A 25,043-nucleotide genomic window follows, 5' to 3' on the forward strand; every position below is an offset into this window, starting at 1 on the left:
TTATTTTTTTACGACCTGTTGACCTATTGAGGTGGTCGCACATGCTCAGTTCCATCCTTCACCTGCCGACAGCCATATCTACTGTTTAAGGTTGTGACAGTTACAGGGAGAGAGTTGTAGCAGACAGGACACGTCTCCTGAGCTGCCGCAGAAAAGACAAGCCCTGAGAACAGACATGTCCCCTGAGAAAGGACAATCTGTCAGCCCTGAAGAGTGTCTAGTAGATTAATGAATGGGGAGATCTCTGGATCCATGTGAGGTACAGGGCTGGTTCGAGCTTTGTTGGAATGAGACTATATGGTGTGTGATTTTCATTTTTTACATTAATCATAGCATAACCCCTTTATGTATCAAACCAGCCCGCAAGAAGGGGATGGGCAAGAAGGATGCTTTAACCCTAATTTAGTAAACATAAATTTAGGTGGAGAACCTCTTTAACTGCCCTATGTGGTTTTACTACAAATTACAGCATTTTTCAGGGTTTAGTGGTAAAAAATGCACACCCATAAACCACACTGAAAAACAGCATCAGGTCCCAGTAACACTGCGTGTTATTTGACCACAATAAATTCCAACAAACACTGACCTTAAGCACATGTCAAGGCATATTTATAACTTTCATTACTCTCAAAAGGTCAGGAAGACCAATAAGGCCTTTTTATTACATGTGCTCTTTGCTACATATTAAAACATAACTTTTATTGTTGCTTGTAAACATAAACATCTACTGACTAAATAAAAAATATCTAAAATGATCAGCTGTGTCACTTGGTTAGTTTTTGTCAAATGTGTTTGTAACACTGTTATCTTCATAGTGTAGTGTAGCAATTGCAGGGATCTAGTGAGCTGTGTCCTGCTTTGCCATAGCCTCACTCTTCCTCTGTCCCTGCGCTACATAGAACATCTACTTCCTAGTATTTTCTAATAAACAGTCCACCTGCTGCCTAAAACTACTGCCCCTCGGCATGTTTCGCCAGATGACCTGGAGTCTTCGGGGAATTCGGGCAGAGTGTGTTTAAAAGGGTGGCGGTGATGGTCTTTTCAATCCTCTGTTCATGAGACGGTAGGTGTAATAAATGTATCACTACATTTCTCAGTAAATAAATACAAAATATAGACATTAATATTAGAACATCTATAGCCTCTATAGTAAATAAATCATGATTAAAATGGGTATTAAAATAAGTCAAAAACTATGGGATAAAAATCAATAATTCATAGACATGAGCAAAAAGGGAATAGTAGAACTTTGTGTAACTTATAATATTAAAGCTTTATGATAACAGAAAACTAATCCTATGGGATCTATGGACCAGCTAGCCTTTTTGAAAAAGATTCTAAGCCTAAAGACATGCGCAGTACACTTGAAAGAAGTACATTGAAGTAAAGTCCATAATCTTGCAGAGCGAACTTAAAGCAAAGAGACATGCGCACTGTATGATTGGACAGAGCGCGATGTTGAAGTCCGGGATCATGGTCAGCAGAAGTGAAGCAAAAGGTAATACGTCAGCTGGGAGGAGGGGAGAGGAGGACGGGAGCGCTACAATCAGCGCCCCAGTAACCGAGTCTATCTGCATACATGAAAGCTAAAGATACGCTATCAGATTAATGAGGTCATGAACAGAGGATTGAAAAGACCATCCCCGCTCCTTTTAAACATACTCTGCCCAAACCCCCTGAAGACGCCAGGTCATCTGGCGAAACATGTCGAGGGGCAGTGTTTAAAGTAGTTTTAGCGTACTTTCACACTAGCTTTAGAGAATTCCGGCAGGCAGTTCCGTTGCCGGAACTGCTGGATCTGGAAATCCGCGTGCAAATGGATTGTTTCCAAATCCGGATCCGTTTGACAAATGCATTGAAATACTGAATAAGTCTCTCCAGTGTCATCGGGAAAAACGGATCCGGTATTTATTTTCTTCACATTTTTAAAGGTCTTCCTGACCTTTTGAAAATAATGAAAGTTATTTGACCACATGGCACATTGCACTAGTTGTACAGTCACCTTCAAGGAAAGGGTTCCATAAGGTATGTATCACTTGGAGACCTAATGAATCTATAATGTTTATGTAAGGAACTGATGCCGGACAAGATATTAGCATCTCTACATAATCCTAACCTGCTCCTTGGTCTCCTGCAGTCGTTTAAGCTCTTCTTCAAGACGCAGAACATCTTCCTTTAGTTGCTTCTCCCTGCGTTGAGCATTTTGCAAATCTCTTTTTGCCTCTTCCAGCTCAGCGTCTCTCCTCTGTGCTGCCATATCACGCTGTAAGTCCAAGCTGCGGGGAGCCTGCCAGTTCACTGGATGTTCTAAAACTTGCCAAGGAAGAACATATTGGTTACAACAGGAGCTCTGCTGGTTTTATCAGTATATGATTTTGAAGATATGATGTAATAGTAAGACATTACAAGATCATTGGTATGGCTTTAAGGAGAATCTGTTACCAGGAAGTCCAATTTTACATTTAATCCATACGCATATGAGCAGTTAAGTGCACCGAGGATTCAAGCAACTCCGTGCACTCTTGCTCCTCCTGCTTACTCTACCCGTCCCTCCCTCTCCTCAATTGACAGGACCAGGTGAGATGACAATTCTGGAACCTGGTTCTATCAATCAAGAAGGAGATGGGGGGCTGGCAGAGGAAGCAGAAGGAGCAATAGTGCACTGAGTGGCTTGGGCCTGCCCTTGGTGCACTTGACTGTTCATTTGTATGTGGATTAAAAGTACTTTTTTGCCAGAATGAAGAAATGTATTGTTAACACAAGATAAAAATGTGTCATAATATCACAAACAATGAAAGTATTATTCAATTTGTTTTGAGAAATGTTGGGATATTGTCCTAATGTTACAATACGATTGACTGCATTGTGTATTCAAGATAAATAAGGTTAGGATGGACGGCAATGATGTCAATAGGTGTGAAGACGGTAATGTAATATCTCAAAATACTGAGCTTCAAAAAACTTTCATGTACAGTAACTGCTCCGTAGGCAGGGGCAGACTGGCAACTTAAAGTGGTCCAGAGAAAAAGTAAAAGTGGCCCATCCAAATTGACAGAAGGTGGGAGCAACACAAGTAGGTGGGTTCAACTATTTCATATGCAATGCAGGCCAGACATGGGGTGAAAGGAGGGGCAGGAAGCCATGGGCTCCTGTGCCCACCTTGGTATTCGACTGTATCACCATCCTGATAACATTTATACAGTTGAGTTCAGAAGGGCATCTGTGGTACCGGCTGGGTACATAATTACCTGATGCTCCCATCATTACTTAATGTTGATAACGTCAGAATGTTACATACCTGGCGGCCTGAGGGGGGGGGGGGGGGGGGAGTCAAATGGACCCTGCGGGCAATGACCCACCAGGAAATTTCCCTGTAGGGTCTATGGCCAGTCTTGCCCCTGTCTGTAGGATCAGACTTGAAAGGCTAGCCTTCGCTCCCTGCCCATATGATCATGTGTCTGGTTCACCGATTGTCCTTCCTTGGATCACATTTGATAGCTACTAACAACTGCACATCAGGAACACCCCACACAACCTGCCGTTTGGGGATGCCCTGACCCTGTTGTGTAGCCATCACTATGGTCCTTGTCAAAGTCACTCTGATGCTCACACTAGCCCATTTTTCTTGCTTCAAGAGCTGACTGTTCACTTGCGGCCTACTATACCCCATCTTTGATAGGTGCTATCACAAGATAACCAACGTCACCAGTAGTTTTAATGTGATCGCTGAATGGTGTATAATTTGATCTAGTTTTCTGGGACGTGGGATAGACCATGAATGTTTGAACAGAGGGAATTCTTGATGTTGGTGACATTTTAAAGCCTCCATTTATCTCTAGGGGAAGGGACAGCCCATGCTTCATCCAATTGACACAAAACTAAATTATTTTTATGATCTGTTTGATTGACAGATTACAAGAGTAGCATAGGGCTGGTGATGAGACAACCCTTTAATTCTAAATTACATCAGAAAACTCTGTAATTTGATGGACCATAACTAACTGGTGATGAGACAACCCTTTAATTCTAAATTACATCAGAAAACTCTGTAATTTGATGGACCATAACTAACCAGCATAGTTTTTTTGCCAGTTTGTTACCTGTAACCGACCACTACAGAAGAGCCACATGGTCAGAATAGCACTGAGTGGCCTAGTGAAGCCATTCCCTTAAACCAGGTCAGATAGAAAAGTAAGCAATTCCAGAGCAGGTGAAATGCAGGTTAGATGTGTGGGTCAGGTCAGGTTCATTTCATCCTTGGGCACTGGAAAACTAACAGAAGGGGGGACACCGGAAGGTGTCATTTTACCTGTGTACACGCCAGTGTATACCAGTCTGTGATTGAATTCCGCTGACTCACCATGTGGCATATCTGGTCCATGGTGCAGCGACAGATACTGCATGTCAGGATCCGAGAGAGCAGAGCCTGGGAAAGGGTGCGGTTCGGCACACATCTGTAGCTGCTGCTCCAGAGACTGGATGTGGGCTACGTGGCTCAGAACAAGGCCCTTCTGTAATACAGAGACACACATATAGTATTTACACAAACACCTACTCCTCATCCACTTTGAACCGTAAGTGCCTAAAGCTTATCTCAGACTTACACATAAGAGTAAATTCAGCTGAACCTGACAATTGTGCCGTGACTGGCTGACTACCTTAGGTGTATGGTAGTGTGCCAAGCCTACCGCAACAGATGACTTCGGAGGAAACAAGGATTGGACACGTTGAGTTTTACTCCTATCCTTTTGTTCACAAGAGAGATAGGGTGTCAGAAATGGTCTACACCTCTCTTCCCATTGAGAAAACCAATGTGTATGGGGCACTTGGGAAGAATAGCTGTTGGTGTAGAAGGTGTATGGACATCTTTACTGATACAACGGCAGGGAAATGTTAACTTCTATCTATTCCTTGCAGGGTACTTTTAATGTTTCCTATAAATATTGCACGTGGCATTTGCAGAGTATGTACAGTATACACGTAGTGTATGAACATATTGTCATATGGTTGTATAAAAACTGGAATCTTCTCTTGCTCTTTACCCTGCCATCTCATTTGTTTTTAACACCATTACACAGTGCCATCACCATCTGCTACCACTTGGCTCCACTACAAATGCTGGTTCAATCCTACCACATTTTCCGTGTGTCAAGTCTTTTTCTTTTCTAAATTTTCTTTCCCAGTTTTCAAGAAAATGTATTAGATAGATATGAACATAAGTGCAGGGGAAAATTGTCATGTCAGGGGCGTAGCTCTGGGCCCTGGTGCAAATGTTCAGCTTGGGCCCCCTTTCCCTTAGTGCTTTGTGGCCAGGTTCCAGGAAGCAATTAGCCTTCGTGCTGCCTGAGATGAAAATTGACGCCCCCCCCCCATGCCAAATTCTTAACCTAACCCCTTTCCTCCAGCCAGAAGTATCACTTGACCAGCATGCACTTTCTATAATACCAGTGTCCTCTTATGTGGCACAAGGGTCTTTGGGCCCCCTCAGGCTCCTGGGCCTAGTAGCAACAGCTACCTCTGCCCCCCCCCCCCCCATAGCTATGCCCCATGGTCATATTATCCATAGTACACAACATAAAAAAAAAAAACTTTTGTGAGGTGACGCCTTAGGGGTCCGGCCTTTGGACACACCCACACTTCCCCTGCAGTGACAATGCGTAGTAATAGACTGTGCCCCTTAAAGTTAAAGCATACCTCCCAACCATCCCGGATCTGGTGAGACAGTCCCAGATTTCAGTGGCTGTCTTGCTGTCCCAGTACGGGGGAGCTATGTCCCGCTGTCATGCCCTGCTCTATGTGCGGAGGTCGGCCAGAATAGCAGCACGTGTTTAGTGTTTGATTTGGAGTCGTGCTGGATCCGCCTCCCATCAGGTGCACTGGGTGGGGTCATTAGTTTAAATGGCTCTCAATTCCAGTGCTCTGAGCGGGTTATAGAAATCAGTCTGGCCTTGGAAGCAAGGAAGGAAGGTTGTCTGTTCCAGCTCAGATAAGATAAGTGTGGTTTCAGTTTTTGTTGTTTGCTGTCTAAGTTGTGTTTGTGTCATCTCTCCCATCCAGGTTCTGTGCGAGCAGGCTGCTCCTATTTCCCCTTTTCACCATCTCAGGAAATCTGGGGTGTTTTAGCCCAGGCACGGGGACACATCATTCCTACCACCAAGGTCTGCATGTGGGCTGAGCAGTGCAGGGAGAGAGGTCAGGGATTAGCTAGGAGGTGACCCTTCCCCTGCTTCTCCCCTAGAGCCTGGTTGTTGGTTTATCTGTGTGTCTGAGTGCTCATCCGCCAAGACACCCGCTTTTGGGCAGCTCTCTCTGCTTCCATGGGAAGCAGAGACAGTTGCCTGTATTATGATGAAGCCGAGAGCCGGAATCTCCCTGCTTCATCATTCTTCCTCCTTGACGGCTCTCCACAACTCCTCCACAGACCAGAGCAGCCGATGTCGAGGCCTGCTATTGGCCGCTCAACTCCAGCCCCCCCCACTCTTGCCAGATGTTTTGATCCGCGCAACGGGGAGATGCAGCACGGCCGTGTGGACATCAGAAGCGACACGAGTGCTGGGGAGCGGGTTAAGTATGACCAGTATTAGGGGCCATGGCATTTTGGGAGGCATTATAGGGGTTGAATGATCCCTTTAACGGTGCTCAGGGGACCAGTGAACTAGGTGGTCTATCAGCCCCAATACACCTTGGAGCTCTTTCACATCAGCATTCTTTTTTTCCAGGGAATAATGTTGGTGACATATTCCGTTTAGGTCCCCCAGAGTAAGGACTAGTCTTTCTCCCATCTATGACATTCATGTATTACTTGTGTAATTGTGCTATGTAGGTTTTTTATAATGTTTCTTTCCTTACAACACTCATATCCTTGCTTTCAGCAAGCCACTATTTCGTTTATGATCTGTCAGTGAGTGGATCACCTCTCTGCCCTTCTCCCACACCCTTCATTTCTTTTTAAAATAGTCAGGCTATTGCAGTATACACCTACTATAATCTCCCGTCTCATTTTCTCTTCATTGCCCTCCCACACACTTCCTATCTCGCTGCTTTCTTGTGTATCCATCATTTCCCCATACGCCATCCCCACAATTGCCTTCTCCTCGCTCTGTACAAATGTACAGCATCTAGCTTACACACTACCTCATCATTCCTCTCACTTGATACCCAGTTCCTGGTAATAAAACTGTCTCTCCGGTTGCCAATAGCTTTGTTTTTATAGCAGTAATATCTTATCTTATGCAGTACATTATCAAATTGCATTTATGTAGTCTACTGGTCCCACCTAGAGCATGCCGTCCTATAGATGGCAATGTCAGGGCATGTTCACATCTGCATTGGAGGCTCCGTTCGGGGCTCTATTCCATTTTTTCTAAAATAGCAGAGAGATAAGTCCTGCATGAAGGACTTTTTTCTCTGCAAAGAAGCGTTCTTCTGACCAGATCTCATTATACTCAATGGCTCCTTTCCTGTCAGTTATGTGCCGAATCCTGTGCTTCAGTTATTTTTGTTGTTCTGCTTCTATAACGGAACACAAGAACAGAAATAAAGAATGCTGATGTGAACGAGCTCCAAGGTGTATTGGGGCTGATAGACCACCTACTTCACTGGCCCCCTGAGCACCGTTAAAGGGATCATTCAACCCCTATGCTGCCTCCCAAAATGTCCAGGTCCCTAATACTGGTCATACTTAACCAGCTCCCCAGCTCTAGTGTCACTTCTGATGTCCGCATGGCCGTGCTGCATCTTCCCGTTGCGCGGATCAAAACATCTGGCGGGGGGGGCTAAAGTTGGGCAGCCAATAGCAGGCCTCGACGGGAAGGGGCCTCCCAAGTGTCACCTGCGATGCTAGGGGAGGCTTGTTCCCGTCGTGGCTTGCTATTGGCTATAGCCCCCGCCACCACCATTTCCTCCCTAGATATTTTGATCCCCGCGACGGGGAGATGCAGCTGCGGCGGAGCGGGCATGAGAAGCGATGTGGGTCCCGGGGCGGCTGAGCAGGGTAAGTATGACCAGTATGTGGGGGCCCGAGCATTTTGGAAGGCATTATAGGGGTTGGTTAACCACTTTAACACAGTTAATGCACCTATTAAACAACCCATCAGAACTGCACATCAGGAGTGGGTGCCACATCTGTAGGTAGGGTAGCAATTTTTCTCTGTGGCTATGTTCACACTACCGTAACGGTTTCCGTTATGAATAGAAACTATAATGCAATGTCGCATTCATCACATGATGGGCACCAGTGGTGCCCAACTTACCCCTTGACTGATAATGAGGTCCATCAGTTTACACTATTTTCCCGTCACGTCTTACAAAACTGCTGATGGAAGCAGCCTCTAAGGGTAGTGCGAATGCAGCTACATCTAAGGTCATGAAGCAATGGCACCCACTACTACAACTTTTCCTGTCCATCTTCATCCTCAATATGTCAAGCAACATGTTGGAGGACACTGTGGGCAGATCGGCTCTGTATTCTATAGTGCACCGATCTTTCAATGGTCTGATTTTACCGTAAAAAGCGGATACTAGTTTGTTTGCTGCGTGGAACGGTACATACATGACTGTTTTGTACTGTTATCTGCTAAGGTCTCGTGACGTTAGGAATCACTTTTCAAAGACGATTGACGGCATGAAATGAACAACTTCAAAATAATTTCTGGAGCTAACAGAGCTGCCCTGACATTTATGGGAGGACAGCACCGTATATTTTACCCCTTTCTGGTAGATATTCCATCAAGGTTTATATCCAAATGAAATGTCAGAAAAGACCAAGCACTAATCATACTGGGGAAATCTGTTACATTGCAATGCAATCTGATGTCCTTGCTTCTGTCCACCGCCTGCATTTCCTTCCTGTACTCGTACCGCCAGGGCTCATTCTCTCTTGTGCACACTTTTTTTTGTGTCTTGCACTTACCATTTCACTTAACTCCTCATGCAGCTCGCTCCTCTCTGCGCACATCTTTTCACATGCACGCACTATCTCTCCCAGCTGCTCTTCTTTTTCTTGGCAATTTTGAAGCTACAGGAAAAATACAGTTACATTAATGGCACATTAAAGCAAGCATAAAGCCTGGTAGGGCCGGTCCTGCTGATTAAAAGTGTACCTTTAGTGTGACAATCCGGTTTGCCATAGTGTAGAATACGGTCTTTTATTTGTTATGCACATGATGGCTTCAGTGCATGGAGGGAGGGACCCTTGCACCTTGGTGGCCACTCCCCCCCCCCTTGACTGACCGGTATCAGTGACCTCTCACCTGGCCCTCACATGCCTGAGCCATACATTCGACATTTGGAGTGTGCAGATTTATTTTTCAGTTATTCATTTATATGTTACCTAAGAATACCGACTGGCAGACTGGCCATAGACCCTACAGCGAAATTTCCCAATGCCCAGGTGGCCGCCTGAGCCCCCTCAAGCCACCGGGTCTGTAATGATCTGGCACTTCAGTGTTAGGCTACTATCACACTAGCGTTAATGTTTTTTGATATTGAGATCCGTCATAGGGTCTTAATACCGGAAAAAAAACGCTTCCATTTTGTCCCTATTCATTGTCAATGGGGACAAAACGTAACTGAACAAAACGGAATGCTCCAAAATGCATTCTGTATAGTTCTTCTACGGGAGAGCAAACCGCAGCATGCTTTCCGTCCTGAGATGCGGAAATTATTACACAATCTGACACAATAGAAAACGGATCTGTCTCCCATTGACTTTCAGTGGAGTTCATGACGGATCCGTCTTGGCCATGTTAAAGATAATACAACCGGATCCATTCATAACAGATGCAGATGTTTATATTATCAGTAACGGAAGCGTTTTTGTTGAACCCTGCCGGATCCAGCAACAATGCTAGCGTGAAAGTAGCCTTAATTCCTCCCTCACTCCAAAAACGTATTGCTAGGGTCATTCAGAATTTAGATTGTGACCCCTACTGGGGACAGATATCATGTAGATGAACACAATCTCTGGTGTGTGTCCTATATAAAGGACTAAAATAAATTCATATGTTATACGCAGTTATATATTTTGGTCTACAGCTTGTGGTGGTGCAAGGGTCTAGGTTGTCAAAGTGACTAGTCTAAGGTAACTGGATCATAAGACATGCCTGAAATGGTTAAAGAGATATACCTTTTGGTTTACATATTATACTCATATTCACTCCAATACCCCCTATTGTTTGTTACCTTTACTATACTTTGACTTTAGGAATCAAAGTGCAGTCACCTAGTGCCATATTGTGTAACTTGTCACTGCCATATTGTTCTGCTTTCCACTTGAGAATCACCCCTAGGAGTGAGAGTGTGAAAGCGGTAGGAGTATGCTGCCATTTCTGCAGTGTGTCATTATTACTATAAGTAGTTACTCTAGAAAGGAGAGAGGGGGTGGCATAAGATTTTATATACAAATGAGTCATGAGGGGAGCAGTGCCAGCAGAGATATATATACATACACGTAGCTATGAAGCAGGGTGGGCGCAGTGCCAAGCAATGCCCAAGTCTCTTCCCCACTCACCTCATGCTGGGAGACATCATTGCAGAGCAGAGATCCTTCTTTAATATCATAAGGTGAAAAGTTCTGCTCGTCCCCAAATTCTGTGATAATAGGATACTGAAGGTAGGAAAACGAAATACAGGGTACCGCATATTAGTCACAGAGAGGGTGCGCAACAAACGTCACATTGACAGTGCGCTCAAATATAACATTTCCTCATATAAAAGACTGACGTATGATCATTATAATTTAGAGTTTCCCATTTTTATAATACATTGTTATCATTTTCTTTATGAACTTAAAAGGGTTGTGTCACTTCAGCAAGTGGCATTTATCATGTAGAGAAAGATAATACAAGGCACTTACTAATGTATTATAGTGTACTAGCACGACCATTACTAATGGATTGCAGGGTGGTCATAACCATGGAAACGAGCAGTGTATAATGGGATGGAAAAATGAATCAAGCCAGCAAAGGAAGCAATATGGACAATCGCAATACATGTATTAACTTTCTCTACATAATAAATGCTATTTGCTGAAGTGACACAACCCCTTTAATACCGCCTTAGGGTAGGTGCACACAGTGCAGAAAATCCACAAGAAATCTGCACCAAAACCGCACACAAAATGCAATCCGCGCTATTTATTTAGCTTTTTGTGTGGTTTATATGCATTTTGATGTGGATTTTTCGCCGCTATCGGCCTTCCAATGAAAAGTGAAATGTGAAATCCGTACAAGGAAAAATTTATTTCTGCACGGCGGGTCAATTTCTGCACTTATGAAAAAAGCTAAGTGTACATAATTTTTGTCTAATCCCAAATGCTTTGCTGGTACTGTATTACATTGCAGTTTTTATGTGCAAAAATCCGCGCAGGGAAAACTGCACGTAATCTGCACCGTGTGAAGACAGCCTTACAGATATCACTTTCAGCAGGATAATCATGATGTGATGGTGGACATGGTGATTCATGTAATCCAGATGCAGACACAAGATAAACTTTGGCTGAATTAACGCTTTGCCGACAATTTTAAATGGCTGATGTACCCATTAGCATGTACGTTAATCATATGGACACCTCTGGCATCGCTCATTCTAGGGTATTCAACGGTGGCTAATAGTAGAGCAAAATAGCATGCTGCTAAAACTTGGCTTTTATTTCTTCATATTAAAATCCAGGGCCACACCACATGTTGGAAGCTAAAGTTTCCGTACGTGTTTCAGACTGTGTCCTTAAACTGGGGGAGATGCACCTCCTGAACTACTGTAATAGCTGGACAGCTCAATAGACACAGATTTAGTATATGTCTTCTTTATCAAGAAGGTGGTTCTCACTAAGGTGATTCTGGTTCTCCCAAGCTAAGGTCGCTTCTTGCTCTTTTGGCTAAGATAAAGTGTGGTTAATACATGCCGATTACATAAAAGCCCAAATAAAATAGAGGGCAGCATTTAATCCCCTTAAAAAAGGAGCCAACTCAATACTAAACGAGCTGACCTAAACAAAAAAATACCGCCCTCAGATGAAGGTGTTGATGAAACACGTGTCGGGTGTGCGGTCCTCCTGAGGTGACTACTCTACCTATGGGTATGTAAGGATTAGGTTTCTATTATATTTGTTTAATGTGAGGAGTCCAGAGCATTAGATTTAATAGACACAAGTCTTTATACCCTTATACTAACTGATTAATGTCCGATTACTATTTACTGGGCAGTGAAGCAATGCATATTTCTTAACTCCCCTCTGTGTTGACTATAGTATTATATTATCCTTCAGGAGAATACAGTCTTTTACTTTGGTGTATTTTATCTTGATTTTTATCATGTTGTATATATGTGACCAATAAAGATTATTATTTTTGAGCCATGTAAGATCAAGTGTGGTATCTGTTCTTATCAGTGGTTGGACCAGTTCACTGAGATGGAGCAGATCTGCACAGGAAGCTATCTAGTAGGTGTACAGTGGTGGCTGAAAGACTGACACTCGTAGTGACCTCAGAACTCTGAATTGAAGTCATGAGCTGGGTTGTTTAAAAGCCTGAGGTGCCAAATTCCCCCGGAGTGGTGACTGTGAGGTGCCTGAACTCACTAGGGTTGGAAGCCCACTGAGTGACGGCACATTTTCATGCACTTCACTTTCAAACATTTAAGTGCACTCACCTCTCACGCCTTCTTGCTAGACAAGATGTGGATTTTTTTATTTTTTTACTCCGACTGTCCGGGCCATAATGGCACACATTCACTTTATTTTTTTTTATTTAATTTTTTTACTGTGTGTTCACTTTACAAGTTTGTTCATCACTACCACTTATCAGGGTTGTAGCTCCCTTATGGATTACCGGCTGAGGTCTAGGGTGTGTGCGTGTGGGCATTAGATTTCTCAAACCCCTTGGATTCCCCCTTTGGAGGGGGAAGCCAGACCTGGACTGAGGCTTTTGGCTAACACCTGGAATGGCAGCTCAGATGGAAGCCAGAGCAAGATGGGCGCTTCTTAGGCTGAGGATGTCCACTAGTCCCTGACCCTTGCAGATGCCTTCTGGCCGGGGGGGAGTTGGGGAATGGTTTATGGAGAGTTTATTGCAGACTTCTCTTATAGAGAGGGTCTGCAATAGGCAACATCCTAGTGCACTTTTTGTTTTGTTGCATGGGGTGAAGAAAGTCATGAGCTTTTAATAGAAAAAAATGCCTTCTTTATCTGTTTACTTACTTGCATGCCTCTGCAGTAAGCCCATGAAGGGACAGTGTGCATACGCTAATGGTTACTGTGTAAATCTGAAGGTGTCAGCCCTTTACAGAGTGAGGAGGGGGGAGTTGCAGACAGCGATGAGGAGAAAGCAAAACTATAAAATATTTTTTTTCTCCACTGTATTCATTGAGGAAAATAAACTGTCAGATGAAATGCAGAATGTAAAAGTAAATTCCCCATTCCTGTCTGACCCAGGAAAAAGTACAGCGTCGTCTTAAAAAGATTAAAATAGACAAATCGCCGGGACCAGATGGCATACACCCCCATATCTTAAGATAATTAATTAATGTCATAGCCAGACCCTTTTTTCTGAAATTTAAGGACTCTATACTGACAGGAAGTGTTCCAGAGGATTGGCGCATAGCAAATGTGGTGCCAATATTTAAAAAGACTCCAAAACCAGAGCCCAGAAACTATAGGCCGGTAAGTTTAACATCTATCGTGGGTAAACTGTTTGAAGGTTTTCTAAGAGATGCTATCTGGGAGTACTGCAATGAAAATAAGCAAATAATGCCATATCAGCATGGCTTCATGAGGAATCGGGCATGCCAAACTAATTTAATCAGTTTCTATGAAGAGGTAAGTTTTAGACTTGACCATGGCAAATCAATGGATGTTGAATATCTGGACTTCTCCAAAGAATTTGATACTGTACCACATAAAAGTTTAGTATATAAAATGAGAACATTTGGACTGTGAGAAAATGTCTGTATGTGGGTAAGTAACTAGCTCAGTGATAGAAAACAGAGGGTGGTTATTAACGGTACACACTCAAATTTGGTCACTGTCACTAGTGGGGTACCACAGGAATCAGTATTGGTCCCTATTCTCTTCAATATATTTACTAATGAACTTGTAGAAGGCTTGCACAGTAAAATAATTTTTGCCGATGACACTAAACTGTGTAAAGTAATTAACACGGAAGAGGACACTATACGGCTGCAGATGGATCTGGATAGATTGGAGGCTTGGGCAGAGAAGTGGCAGAGGAAGTTTAACACTGACAAATGTAAGGTTATGCTAATGGGATACTAAAAGGTAAAACACTGGGTAACACTGACATGGAAAAGGACCTAGGAATTTTAGTGGACAGCAAACTAAGCTGCAGAAACCAATGTCAGGCAGCTGCTGCCAAGGCCATTAAGATAATGGGTTGCATCAAAAGGGGCATAGATGCCTATGATGAGAACATAGTCCTACCACTTTACAAATCACTAGTCAGACCACACATTGAGTACTGTGTACAGTTCTGGGCTCCTGTGAACAAGGCAGACATAGCAGAGCTGGAGAGGGTTCAGAGGAGGGCAACTAAAGTAATAACTGGAAAGGGTGAACTACAGTACCCAGAAAGATTATGACAATTATGCTTATTCAGTTTAGAAAAGAGACGACTAAGTGGATGTCACAGTGGGGAGTGGGAGAAACTCCCCACCATATAATATTGGGAATTTGGTAAAGCAACTCGACATACTGTCACAGTAGGAAGTGGGGGAAACTCCCCACCGTACAATGTCGGGAATTTGAGAAAGCAACTAGGCCTGGATGCTGGGATCAGGGAGCAGGTAACCTCTTGAAGCATCCCTAATCCTCGCCCTGACCTTCTAACTGCATGAGCGGACCCAGAAGTTAGGAGGGCTTATGCACAGGAACCTCGGACCCTAACTGGACCTGAAAAGGAGACCAGTTCATCCACAACATGGATGAACCGGAGTCTCCAGCAGGCCTAACAGCAAGGAGAGGAACAGACAGCAAGCAGAGGACAAACTCGACAGGTAAGTGTCCTGTGGCAGAAAGACAACGGACCACAATGTCACTTACCTGCCCGCAACAACTAAAAGGAATGATTTGTCTACACCACAACCACTGGATCCTGTAAAAAGCACTGAAGCCCAAACACACAAATGAGGACTCAGTACCAACACCAAACACAGGAGCAGTAGTAACTGCCTAGACCACCATGTGGCAAGATGCATGGCGGACCCAGACAGCGCTGCTTAACTGAGTTGTAGTTCTCCCTCCGGGGAACCCCAGGGACCCCCTTACGGAGGTACAGACAAACAAGGGAATGTCTAGCATACATGCTGGACAACAACAAACAACAGACCAGATATGTAACTACAAACTAGACATAGCAACAAATCTCCAAATAAAACCCACACCAAACATGACAACAGATAAGGTAGGGAAAGGACAAGGAGGAGACAAAGGGATGACATCGATGTCAAACTAGGATGGCCCTCAGATAGCATCCGAGAAAGGAGCAAGCTCCTTCACATACCAAGGCAGACATAACAATGATCTCAGTCTCACAGCAACAGTATATGGAGACCTGAGACCATACCCACCTCCACCTTGCTCACACCTTAACCCCATGCACACCAGAAAGGATGGGCAACAGCCTTAAAGGGAAAGCACACACGCATGCATACAACACGTTGCCACCAGCAACCAGCATGCGCAGAGAAAACGTCACGGCAAACTACCACCATCCGTGACAGGGGAGATCTAATAACTATATATATATATATATATATATATATATATATATATATCAGGGTCAGTACAGAAATCTCTCCCATCATCTATTTACCCCCAGGACTGTGACTGTAATGAGGGGACATCCTCTGTGTCTGGAGGAAAGAAGGTTGGTATACAAACATAGAAGAGGATTCTTTACTGTAAGAGCAGTGAGACCATGGAACTCTGCCTGAGGAGGTGGTGATGGTGAGTTCACTAAAAGAGTTCAAGAGGGTCCTGGATGTATTTATGTAGTGTGATAATATTACAGGCTATAGCTACTAGAGAGGGGTCGTTGATCCAGGGAATTATTCTGATTGCCTGATTGGAGTCGGGAAGGAATTTCGTTCCCCCTAAGTGCGGAAAATTGGCTTCTACCTCACAGTTGTTTTTTTTTGCCTTCCTCTGGATTAACTTGTAGGATAACAGGCCGAACTGGATGGACAGATGTCTTTTTTCAGCCTTTGTTACTATGTTACTGAGGACTCCTAAGCTATGTGACATAAAGGAAAGGACTCCTACGCGCTTTAGGGCATGGAACCTTTGCGGACATCACATCCTGCGAGGGAATGCAAGAGAGTAAAAAGATAAACAATTATATTCTGCATTTGTGTCTTTTGAGCTATCCAGCCATTGCAGTAGTTCAGTGGATTTTCTTTGGCCATGGATTCTTTAACAATCTTCACAGACTATTACAGCCCTTCTGTTTTTCCTGCAGTCACTTGCCAAATAAATGTATATGAGTCTATTAATATAAATATGTATCTTCAGTTAGTCTAGATAGTAAAAACAGGTAAAGATAATTAAGTAAAATTAAATTAAATATACGCACAAAATGACATATTATGTGAACAGCAGTACTGGTATCAGACCTCCATACATATACACACATACACTGTATAGAACCAGCATAAAGAGTGTACAACTAGTTCCATATTCCCTTTGACTTCCTATTACATGGAGGAAATTCCAAAGGAAGGAGGAGCAGGAAATGGAGGAATTTGAGATAAGGGAATTTGAAGTATTCAGATTTTTGAATGAGTCGCAGTAAAATTCAAAGATAAGCCATCGATTGCTATTCTCCGAGTTAAAGTGGTTTTCTGGTGCTTAGGTATTGATGACCAATCCTCAAGATTAATCATCAATATCAAATTGACAGTGGACCGACACTCAGTTCCCTCACCAATCCACAGTTTGGGAAGCTGCTGGAATGGAAACTATATATTGTATGGAGCCAGAAGGAGAAGGAACTGTGTAGCAGCCATGCCGGGGTATTGCATATCAGCTTCCATTTAGGCAAGTGGGAACTGAGAACTAGTACTCTGGAGCCTTTGGCTTCTGTCTCCGTCCACTGAATATTTTCAGAGCTTGTAGTTTCCAAGTATTAGTGCGACTTTGTGGTGTCAGTCCCGCCCCACCGATCCGATATTGATGACCTATTGCAAAGATAGGTCATCATTTTCTAAGAACCCAAAAAAAACTTAATTCATATCTTTATATTTCACTACCATATTAACCATATAAAAATGTAAAACTCAGGAGGCCCTTTGACAACTTTAAAGAGGACCTTTCACCGATTATAACACTGTGAACTAAGTATACAGACATGGAGAGCGGCGCCCGGGGATCTCACTGCACTTACTATTACCCCTGGGCGCCGCTCCGTTCTCCTGCTATGCCCTCCGGTATCTCCGGCCACTAAGTAATAGTAGGCAGAGATTTCAGTCACTAAGTTATGGTAGGCGGAGTCTGCCCTAGCGCTGGCCAATCGCAGCGCAGAGCTCACAGCCTGGGAGGTTATTTTCTCCTAGGCTGTGAGCTCTGCAATGCGATTGGCCAGTGCTACAGAAGAACAAGGGCAGACTCCGCCTACCATAACTTTGTGACCGGAGATACCGGAGGGCATAGCAGGAGAACGGAGCGGTGCCCAGGGATAATAGTAAGTGCAGTGAGATCCCCGGGCGCCGCTCTCCATGTCTGTATACTTAGTTCACAGTGTCATAATCGGTGAAAGGTCCTCTTCAAATATGATTGCATAAAAATGTGATAATCTGTGTAAATTCATTGTACTCCAAAGGGTAGATTCACGCTGAGTTTTTTGGAGGATGCTTTGCGTCAGATAGATCCAGCAGGAATGAGAAGTATAAGTTCTTCCTTTATAATTCCAGTTCCTTTAAAATCTACTTTGGCTAAATAAAACTTGCAGGAAAATCTGCCTCAAAACCTCCTCCAAAAGCTCAATGTGAACCTACCCTAAATTTGTATAGATGTTCTTTCCTGAGTTACGACCTAGTATACTCCAGAGCCGCATTCACAATTCTTTTGGTTATTAAAGGAACAAGTCATTAAGCTTGGCAGACAGATATACCCCTAGCTTAGCAGAATTGTCTATAAGACATGATAAAAGACATGATAAAATCTGACATCAACCTTTCAAAATGTAAAAGGTAAATGGTCACAGGGTTCATGCACCATTAGCAAGTTGAAATCAATGAGCACGGTAGAGCCACAGAGCGCCTGCACCTCCCAAATACAGAGCTATAGGCACTCTGCTGATTTCATATGCTGCCTCTGCGTGGCACTGTATTACAGAGCCAATATCCCTTAGAAGTGACATGGCACATGATACAGCACCCATACAAGTCTGTGGGGCCCTACTATACCTCATATGCCTCTAATTTCATACATATGTATTGTGAGTCCTCATAGGCGTCTATAGTTGCTGTATTACCGAACTTTAACAAGTTTTTCTATTTAACAAATAGCAACAATATAATTTACTAATATAGATTATGGGGGACATTTATTACCCGCTATATGCCAGAAAGCTGGTGGCAAAAACTACATCGCCATGACTGCGATAAACTTTGTGCTATTCAGGGTTTGGACAGGAGCCCCACTACATCGCCATGACTGCGATAAACTTTGTGCTATTCAGGGTTTGGACTGGAGCCCCACTTGCCACTTTTTCACAGTGCAGAGCTGAAGGTGGCTTAGACGGCCTGCCACATTTGTTATAATCTATGCTACGAAACTGGCATAGATTATAGCAGAAATGTATGCAGCCCTCTAGCTGAAGGTTGCTGTTTTGGCACAAGCGGGGGGAAGGTTAAGACCAGAGTGTAATACGCTGGTTTTAATAAATGCACCCCTATGTTTTAAAATGCTACCATTAAAATCTTAATATGGTTATGGGTGTCACGTAATCTTCTTCCTAAATATATGCACTGAAAGTTCTGATCTAAGCGTACATGAAAAGAGAAAGAGGCTCAGGCACCCATCATATCTGCAAGCCCTGCTATACTTATGGCAAAAATGACAAGGAGCCAAATGATTAGGCCTCATGCACGCAAACGTATTTCCTTTTCGCGTCCGTTTTTTTTGCAGACCGTATACAGAACCATTCATTTCAATGGGTCCGCAAAGTTACTCTGTGTGCATTCTGTTTCCGTATGTCTGCATTTCCGTTCCGCAAAAAAATGTCCTATTACTGTCCTCATTATGGACAAGGATATTACTGTTCTATTAGGGGCCAGCTGTTCTGTTCTGCAAAATGCGGAATGCACACAGATGTCATCCGAATTTTTTGTTGATCCGTTTTTTGGGGACCGCAAAATACATATGGTCGTGTGCATAAGGCCTAAGTCAAATGTGTCCATCAGGAATCTCTGGTTTGATGGACCCGGCAGAGCATCTTGGCTTCTGTTATAAACAGCACAGATATCTACACGGAGGAATAACGGAGAAGATCTGAACAAATGCATTCTTGGCTGCATAGCTATTGTATAATTATGTCATATCTATGGCCTCTGTTCAGTAAGTGATGAGGCTGCAGTAACTATTCCTATGTGATGCAGCCAAGCAGCTTGAAAGCTTTACTTTGTACGTTGACAGACAAATATTCAGTCCCTGGGCTAGTAAATGCCCTACATAGCATATAGTTCCTTCTCCATCATTGTTTATTTTATGACCCTCTCTACAACATTATTTTTATTCTATACTAGCAGAAGGACCCGGCTTCACACGGGTATATTTCATCTATTTAATTTAATGTTTGTGTGTGTCGTTAAAAGATATCGACAGTATCCACCATAACAGTGACCTCTGCAGCACCCCGCCCCTTAAACAGTGAACTCCACAGTCCCCTACCCCTTAACACTGCCCCCCCCTACAGTGCCCCGCCACTTTAAAATGGGACAGCAGCCAATGCCCTTAACTTTGACCTTCACAGCAGTCCGACCATTTAAGGGCTCATGCACACGACAGTATTTTGCGTTCAGTATACTGGACGTTTTTTTAGCTCAGTATACGGAACATATACTGAACCATTCATTTCAATGGTTCAGCAAAAAATACTGAAGTGTCTCAGTGTGCATTCCGTTTCAGTATTTCAGTATTTCCGTGCCGTGAAAAGATAGAACATGTCCTATACTTGTCCGCAAATCACGGTGCTTGGCTCCATTCAAGTCAATGGGTCCGCAAAAAAAACGGAACACATACGGAAATGCATCCGTATGTCTTCCGTTTCCGTTCCGTTTTTTCCTGAACCATCTATTGAAAATGTTATGCCCAGCCCAATTTTTTCTATGTAATTACTGTATACTGTATATGGCATACGGAAAAACGGAACGGAAAAACGGAAAGGAAACGGAAACACAACGGAAACAAAAAACGGAACAACGGATCCGTAAAAAACGGACCGCAAAACACTGAAAAAGCAATACTGTCGTGTGCATGAGGCCTAACAGTGAGTTTCACAGCACCCCACTCCCTTAACAGTGACCTCCACAGTAACCCGCTGCCTTAACAGTGACCTCCACAGTACCCTGCTGCCTTAACAGTGACTTCCACAGCAGTTGCCTCTTTATTAGTGGCCCCTGCCCCCATAACAGCGACCTCCACAGTGTTTGCCCCTTTAACAGTTACCTCCACAGTAGCCTGCCCCCTTAACAGGAAGATCCACAGTGAATGCCTCTGTAACGGATCTCCTGGCACCCCAACTTAGTACCTCCGTTGATGGATGCTCCTAGTGCTTCCCGAGGGCTCCAAGCACTTGACATTGTAAGCACTGCAGACCCCACGAACCGCCGCAGCTTGGTTGGGGTCTCGCCGTCTCCTACCCACCCTGGACCTACGACAAGGCTCCTGGCTCCAGTAGATGAACCTCTCTTTCTTCAGAGAGTGATGCAGGAACAAGCTCTTAAAAGAGCTCAGTGATTATAGCCAGGGGTGTATACAGCCTATAGCAATCGCCAGGGTAGATACAGCCTTTCCCCCCACCACATGAGACAAGGCTCTATGTTGAGGGCAAAACAGGAACTCTTTATTGGGGCTATATGTCAGCCTTTTATGCAGGTCTTTCAGCAAGGGAGACTCCCCCTGGGGACCTTGTGGAAGACTGCGACAGTTTTACATTAGCCAATCACATGCATTTACAGCAGTGGCGTAGCTAGCAGGGAAGCAGCTGCTTTGGGGCCCGAGCTCAGAAGGGGCCCAGGAGCAGTCACTGTACTTCGTCACCCCGGGCCCCTGTCAGAGCAGCTGACTTCTCCTGCACCAGGTCCAGAGTCCTGCACTTGCACCTTTGTCACTGACCTGACATCAGTGACATTGCTCCGCCTCTCCCCCTCCTCAGTTCTGATGACAGAATAGCCTAGATTAGCCCCACCCTCTTTCCTACCTGCGATTCCTACAGCCTGAACTTTCCAAGCCCAGCATGCTGAACATCAGTTGCATTGCCACAACTGCACCAGTAATCAGGGGCGGATTAAGTACATGATAGGCCCGGGGCTGTCTACCCAACTTGGGCCCCTCCCTCCATTTTTTTTTTTTTTTTTTTTTTTTTTGTATGAAGATGTTGCGGTGTTTCATGAGCGCCACAGTCTCTTCCTAGGCCATATGACATCTTCAGACAAAAAAAAATACCCCAAATTGGGTCCTAAACTGAAAAATTTGGTTGCCAAATTTTAACTACATATAATTATAATAAAAAAGACATGGAGGAGAATACAGCACCACATACCTCTTACATCCAGTGACATCTCCTGTAGACCTTCTCTTTCCTCTTCTCCCCCATTTGACCCAGACCACCATGGCAAATTCTTTCAGCCACATCTCGTCTCTACAGTTTGTAACACAGACACGTAAGATTTCTCAATCAACCTACTCATCCTGGTGTCCCCACAGTGTCATCCTGCTGCCACTCCCAATACTGTGCCCGTTGTGCTCCCCCAATGTCCCAGGTACTATACTGCTGAAAAAATAGTGACCCTAATAGACATAATTGGAGTCATTTATCAAACTGGTGTAAAGTAGAACTGGATTTCCAAAGGAGCTGTCAAATATGAAAGGTGGAATCTGATTGACTGCTATGGGCAACTAAGCCAGTTCTGCTTTACACCAGTTTGATAAATTACCCCAAATGTTCCTATAGTGTCCACAGCAGCTATAGTGTCCCCTAGAGTGCCCCGAGTAATAATACCACCCTCTATTGTGCTCCAGGCAATAATCACTGTATAGTGTCCCCAAAAATAATAGAATTGCCCCTACAGTGCCTCCCCAATAGCAACACCCCCATATAGTAATTTCCACCACACTGCCCCCACATAGTAATCCCCCATAGTAATTTCTCCCCACACAGTAATTTCCCCCAAACTGCCCCCATATAGTAGTTTTCCCCCACACAGTAATTTGCCCCCACACAGTAATTTGCCCCACATAGTAATTTGCCCCCACACTGCCCCACATATTAATTTGCCCCCACACTGCCCCACATATTAATTTGCCCCCACACTGCCCCACATAGTAATTTGACCCCACATAGCAATTTCCCCACACTGCTCCATACACAATAGTGTCCCCCACACTGCCCCACATAGCAATTTCCCCAATACTGCCCCCACACAATAGTTTCCCCCACACTGCCCCCACATAGTAATTTGCCCCCACACAGCAATTTCCCCACACTGTACCCACATAGCAATTTCCCCACACTGTACCCACATAGCAATTTCCCCACACTGTACCCACATAGAAATTACCCCACACTGTTCCCACTTAGCAATTACCCCACACTGTCCCCACATAGCGATTTCCCCCACACTGCCCCCACACAATAGTTTACCCCACACTCACCCCACATAGCAATTTCCCCACACTGTCCCCACATAGAAATTACCCCACACTGTCCCCACATAGCAATGTCCCCCACACTGCCCCCACATAGTAATTTGCCCCCACATAGTAATTTTTCCCCACATAGCAATTTCCCCACACTGTCCCCACACTGTCCCCACATAGCAATTTCCCCACACTGTACCCACATAGCAATTTCCCCACACTGTACCCACATAGCAATTTCCCCACACTGTCCCCACATAGTAATTTCCCCACACTGTCCCCACATAGCAATTTCCCCACACTGTCCCCACATAGCAATTTCCCCAAACTGTCCCCACATAGAAATTACCACACACTGTCCCCACATAGCAATTTCCCCACACTTTCCCCACATAGCAATTATCCCACACTGTCCCCACATAGCAATTTCCCCACACAGTCCCCCCATAGAAATTACCCCACATAGAAATTTCCCTCACACTGCCCCCACACAATAGTTTCCCCCACACTGCCCCACATAATAATTCGCCCCCACACTGTCCCAAAATAGCAATTTCCCCCACACTGCCCCCACACAATAGTTTCCTCCCACACTACCCCCACATAGTAATTTGCCCCCACACTGCCCCCACACAATAGTTTCCCCCCACACTACCCCCACATAGTAATTTGCCCCCACACTGCCCCCACATAGTAATTTGCCCCCACATAGCAATTTCCCCACACTGTCCCAACATAGAAATTACCCCACACTGTCCCCACATAGCGATTTCCCCCACACTGCCCCCACACAATAGTTTCCCCCACACAATAGTTTCCCCCACACTGCCCCACATAGTAATTTGTCCCCACACTGCCCCCACATAGTAATTTGTCCCCACACTGCCCCATATAGTAATTTTCCCCCACATAGTAGTCCCTCCCATAGTAATTTGCCCCCACACTGCCCCATATAGTAGTCCCTCCCATAGTAATTTGCCCCCACACTGCCCCATATAGTAATTTGCCCCCACATAGTAGTCCCTCCCATAATAATTTGGCCCCACACTGCCCCCACATAGTAATTTGTCCCCACACTGCCCCCACATTGTAATTTGTCCCCACACTGCCCCATATAGTAATTTTCCCCCACATAGTAGTCCCTCCCATAGTAATTTGCCCCCACACTGCCCCATATAGTAGTCCCTCCCATAGTAATTTGCCCCCACACTGCCCCATATAGTAGTCCCTCCCATAGTAATTTGCCCCCACACTGCCCCATATAGTAGTCTCTCCCATAATAATTTTCCCCCACACTGCCCCATATAGTAATTTGCCCCCACATAGTAGTCCCTCCCATAATAATTTGGCCCCACACAGCCCCCACATTCCGCCCCCGATGTACTCGATGTCTATTCACTAATATGTCCTCCTGTGTGTCCCCACCCACATGTCCCCCAAAGTAGGCACATGAAAAAATAAAAATATGAAAAAAAATTAAAAGCTAAATACTCACCTATGTTCAGGGCCAGGCGCTTGCTCTCAGAGGAAGGCGGGATGAGGCAGGCATGTACACGTCACAGTGCCGCGTCCAAGCACAGGCGCGCGATGACGTCATCACGCCCGCCTGCGCCGGGATTTCACTACCGCATAGGCCTCAGGCCTACTAGGCCTGAAGCCTATGGCGGTGATCAGTGACGGGACAGGGAGCTATGCGCTCCCGTGCCCCGCCGCAGTATGTGGGCGTTCGGGTCGGCATTGGGCCCCCCAGCAGCTGCTGCCGACCCGAAAGTCCCTATTGTAATCCGCCACTGCCAGTAATGTGAATGGCAGGCGAACTGCGGTTATATTCAGCTTTCCCAGACTGTGCACATGTGACCTGCAGTATGGTAGGAAAGCTGGGTGAATTATATCATGAAATGTTATCCAGCTTCCCTGTTATCCTGCATGCACAAGTGCAGAGGCATTAGAGTATGGGGGAGAGGCATAGCAGGAAAGCTGGGTGTCTATATATGTGTATTGTATATGTGTGCGTCCATGTATGTGGTGACTATGTGCATGAATGCATCGATGTATGTGGAGAATGTGTGTATGAGTGCATCTATGTATATGGTGAGCGCATTTATGAGTGCGTTCAGTGTATATGACTGCATCTATGTATATGGTGAGCGCATTTATGAGTGCGTCCAGTGTA

General features: G+C 44.6%; 1 protein-coding gene across 3 annotated transcripts in view; it reads right to left on the reverse strand.

Moving 5' to 3' along the window:
- The window catches only part of TBKBP1 (TBK1 binding protein 1), a 95,904-nt gene that overhangs the window by 53,470 nt on the left and 17,391 nt on the right, over nt 1–25,043 (reverse strand). For 2 of the 3 annotated variants that reach the window (XR_006390535.1, XM_044299586.1), the window contains exons 2-5: nt 10,511–10,606; nt 8,912–9,016; nt 4,361–4,511; nt 2,117–2,313 (exon numbers count right to left, since the gene is read on the reverse strand). Coding sequence is in view for 2 of the 3 variants with exons in the window: in XM_044299586.1 (XP_044155521.1) it covers nt 2,117–2,313; nt 4,361–4,511; nt 8,912–9,016; nt 10,511–10,606 (549 nt within the window). In the remaining variant the exon portion in view is untranslated. The remainder of the gene's footprint in view (nt 1–2,116; nt 2,314–4,360; nt 4,512–8,911; nt 9,017–10,510; nt 10,607–25,043) is intronic. The other variant, XM_044299587.1, reaches the window with a different exon arrangement.

This window comes from Bufo gargarizans, chromosome 6 (assembly GCF_014858855.1).
Source record: "Bufo gargarizans isolate SCDJY-AF-19 chromosome 6, ASM1485885v1, whole genome shotgun sequence".
In the NCBI taxonomy this organism is placed as follows: Eukaryota; Metazoa; Chordata; class Amphibia; order Anura; family Bufonidae; genus Bufo; species Bufo gargarizans.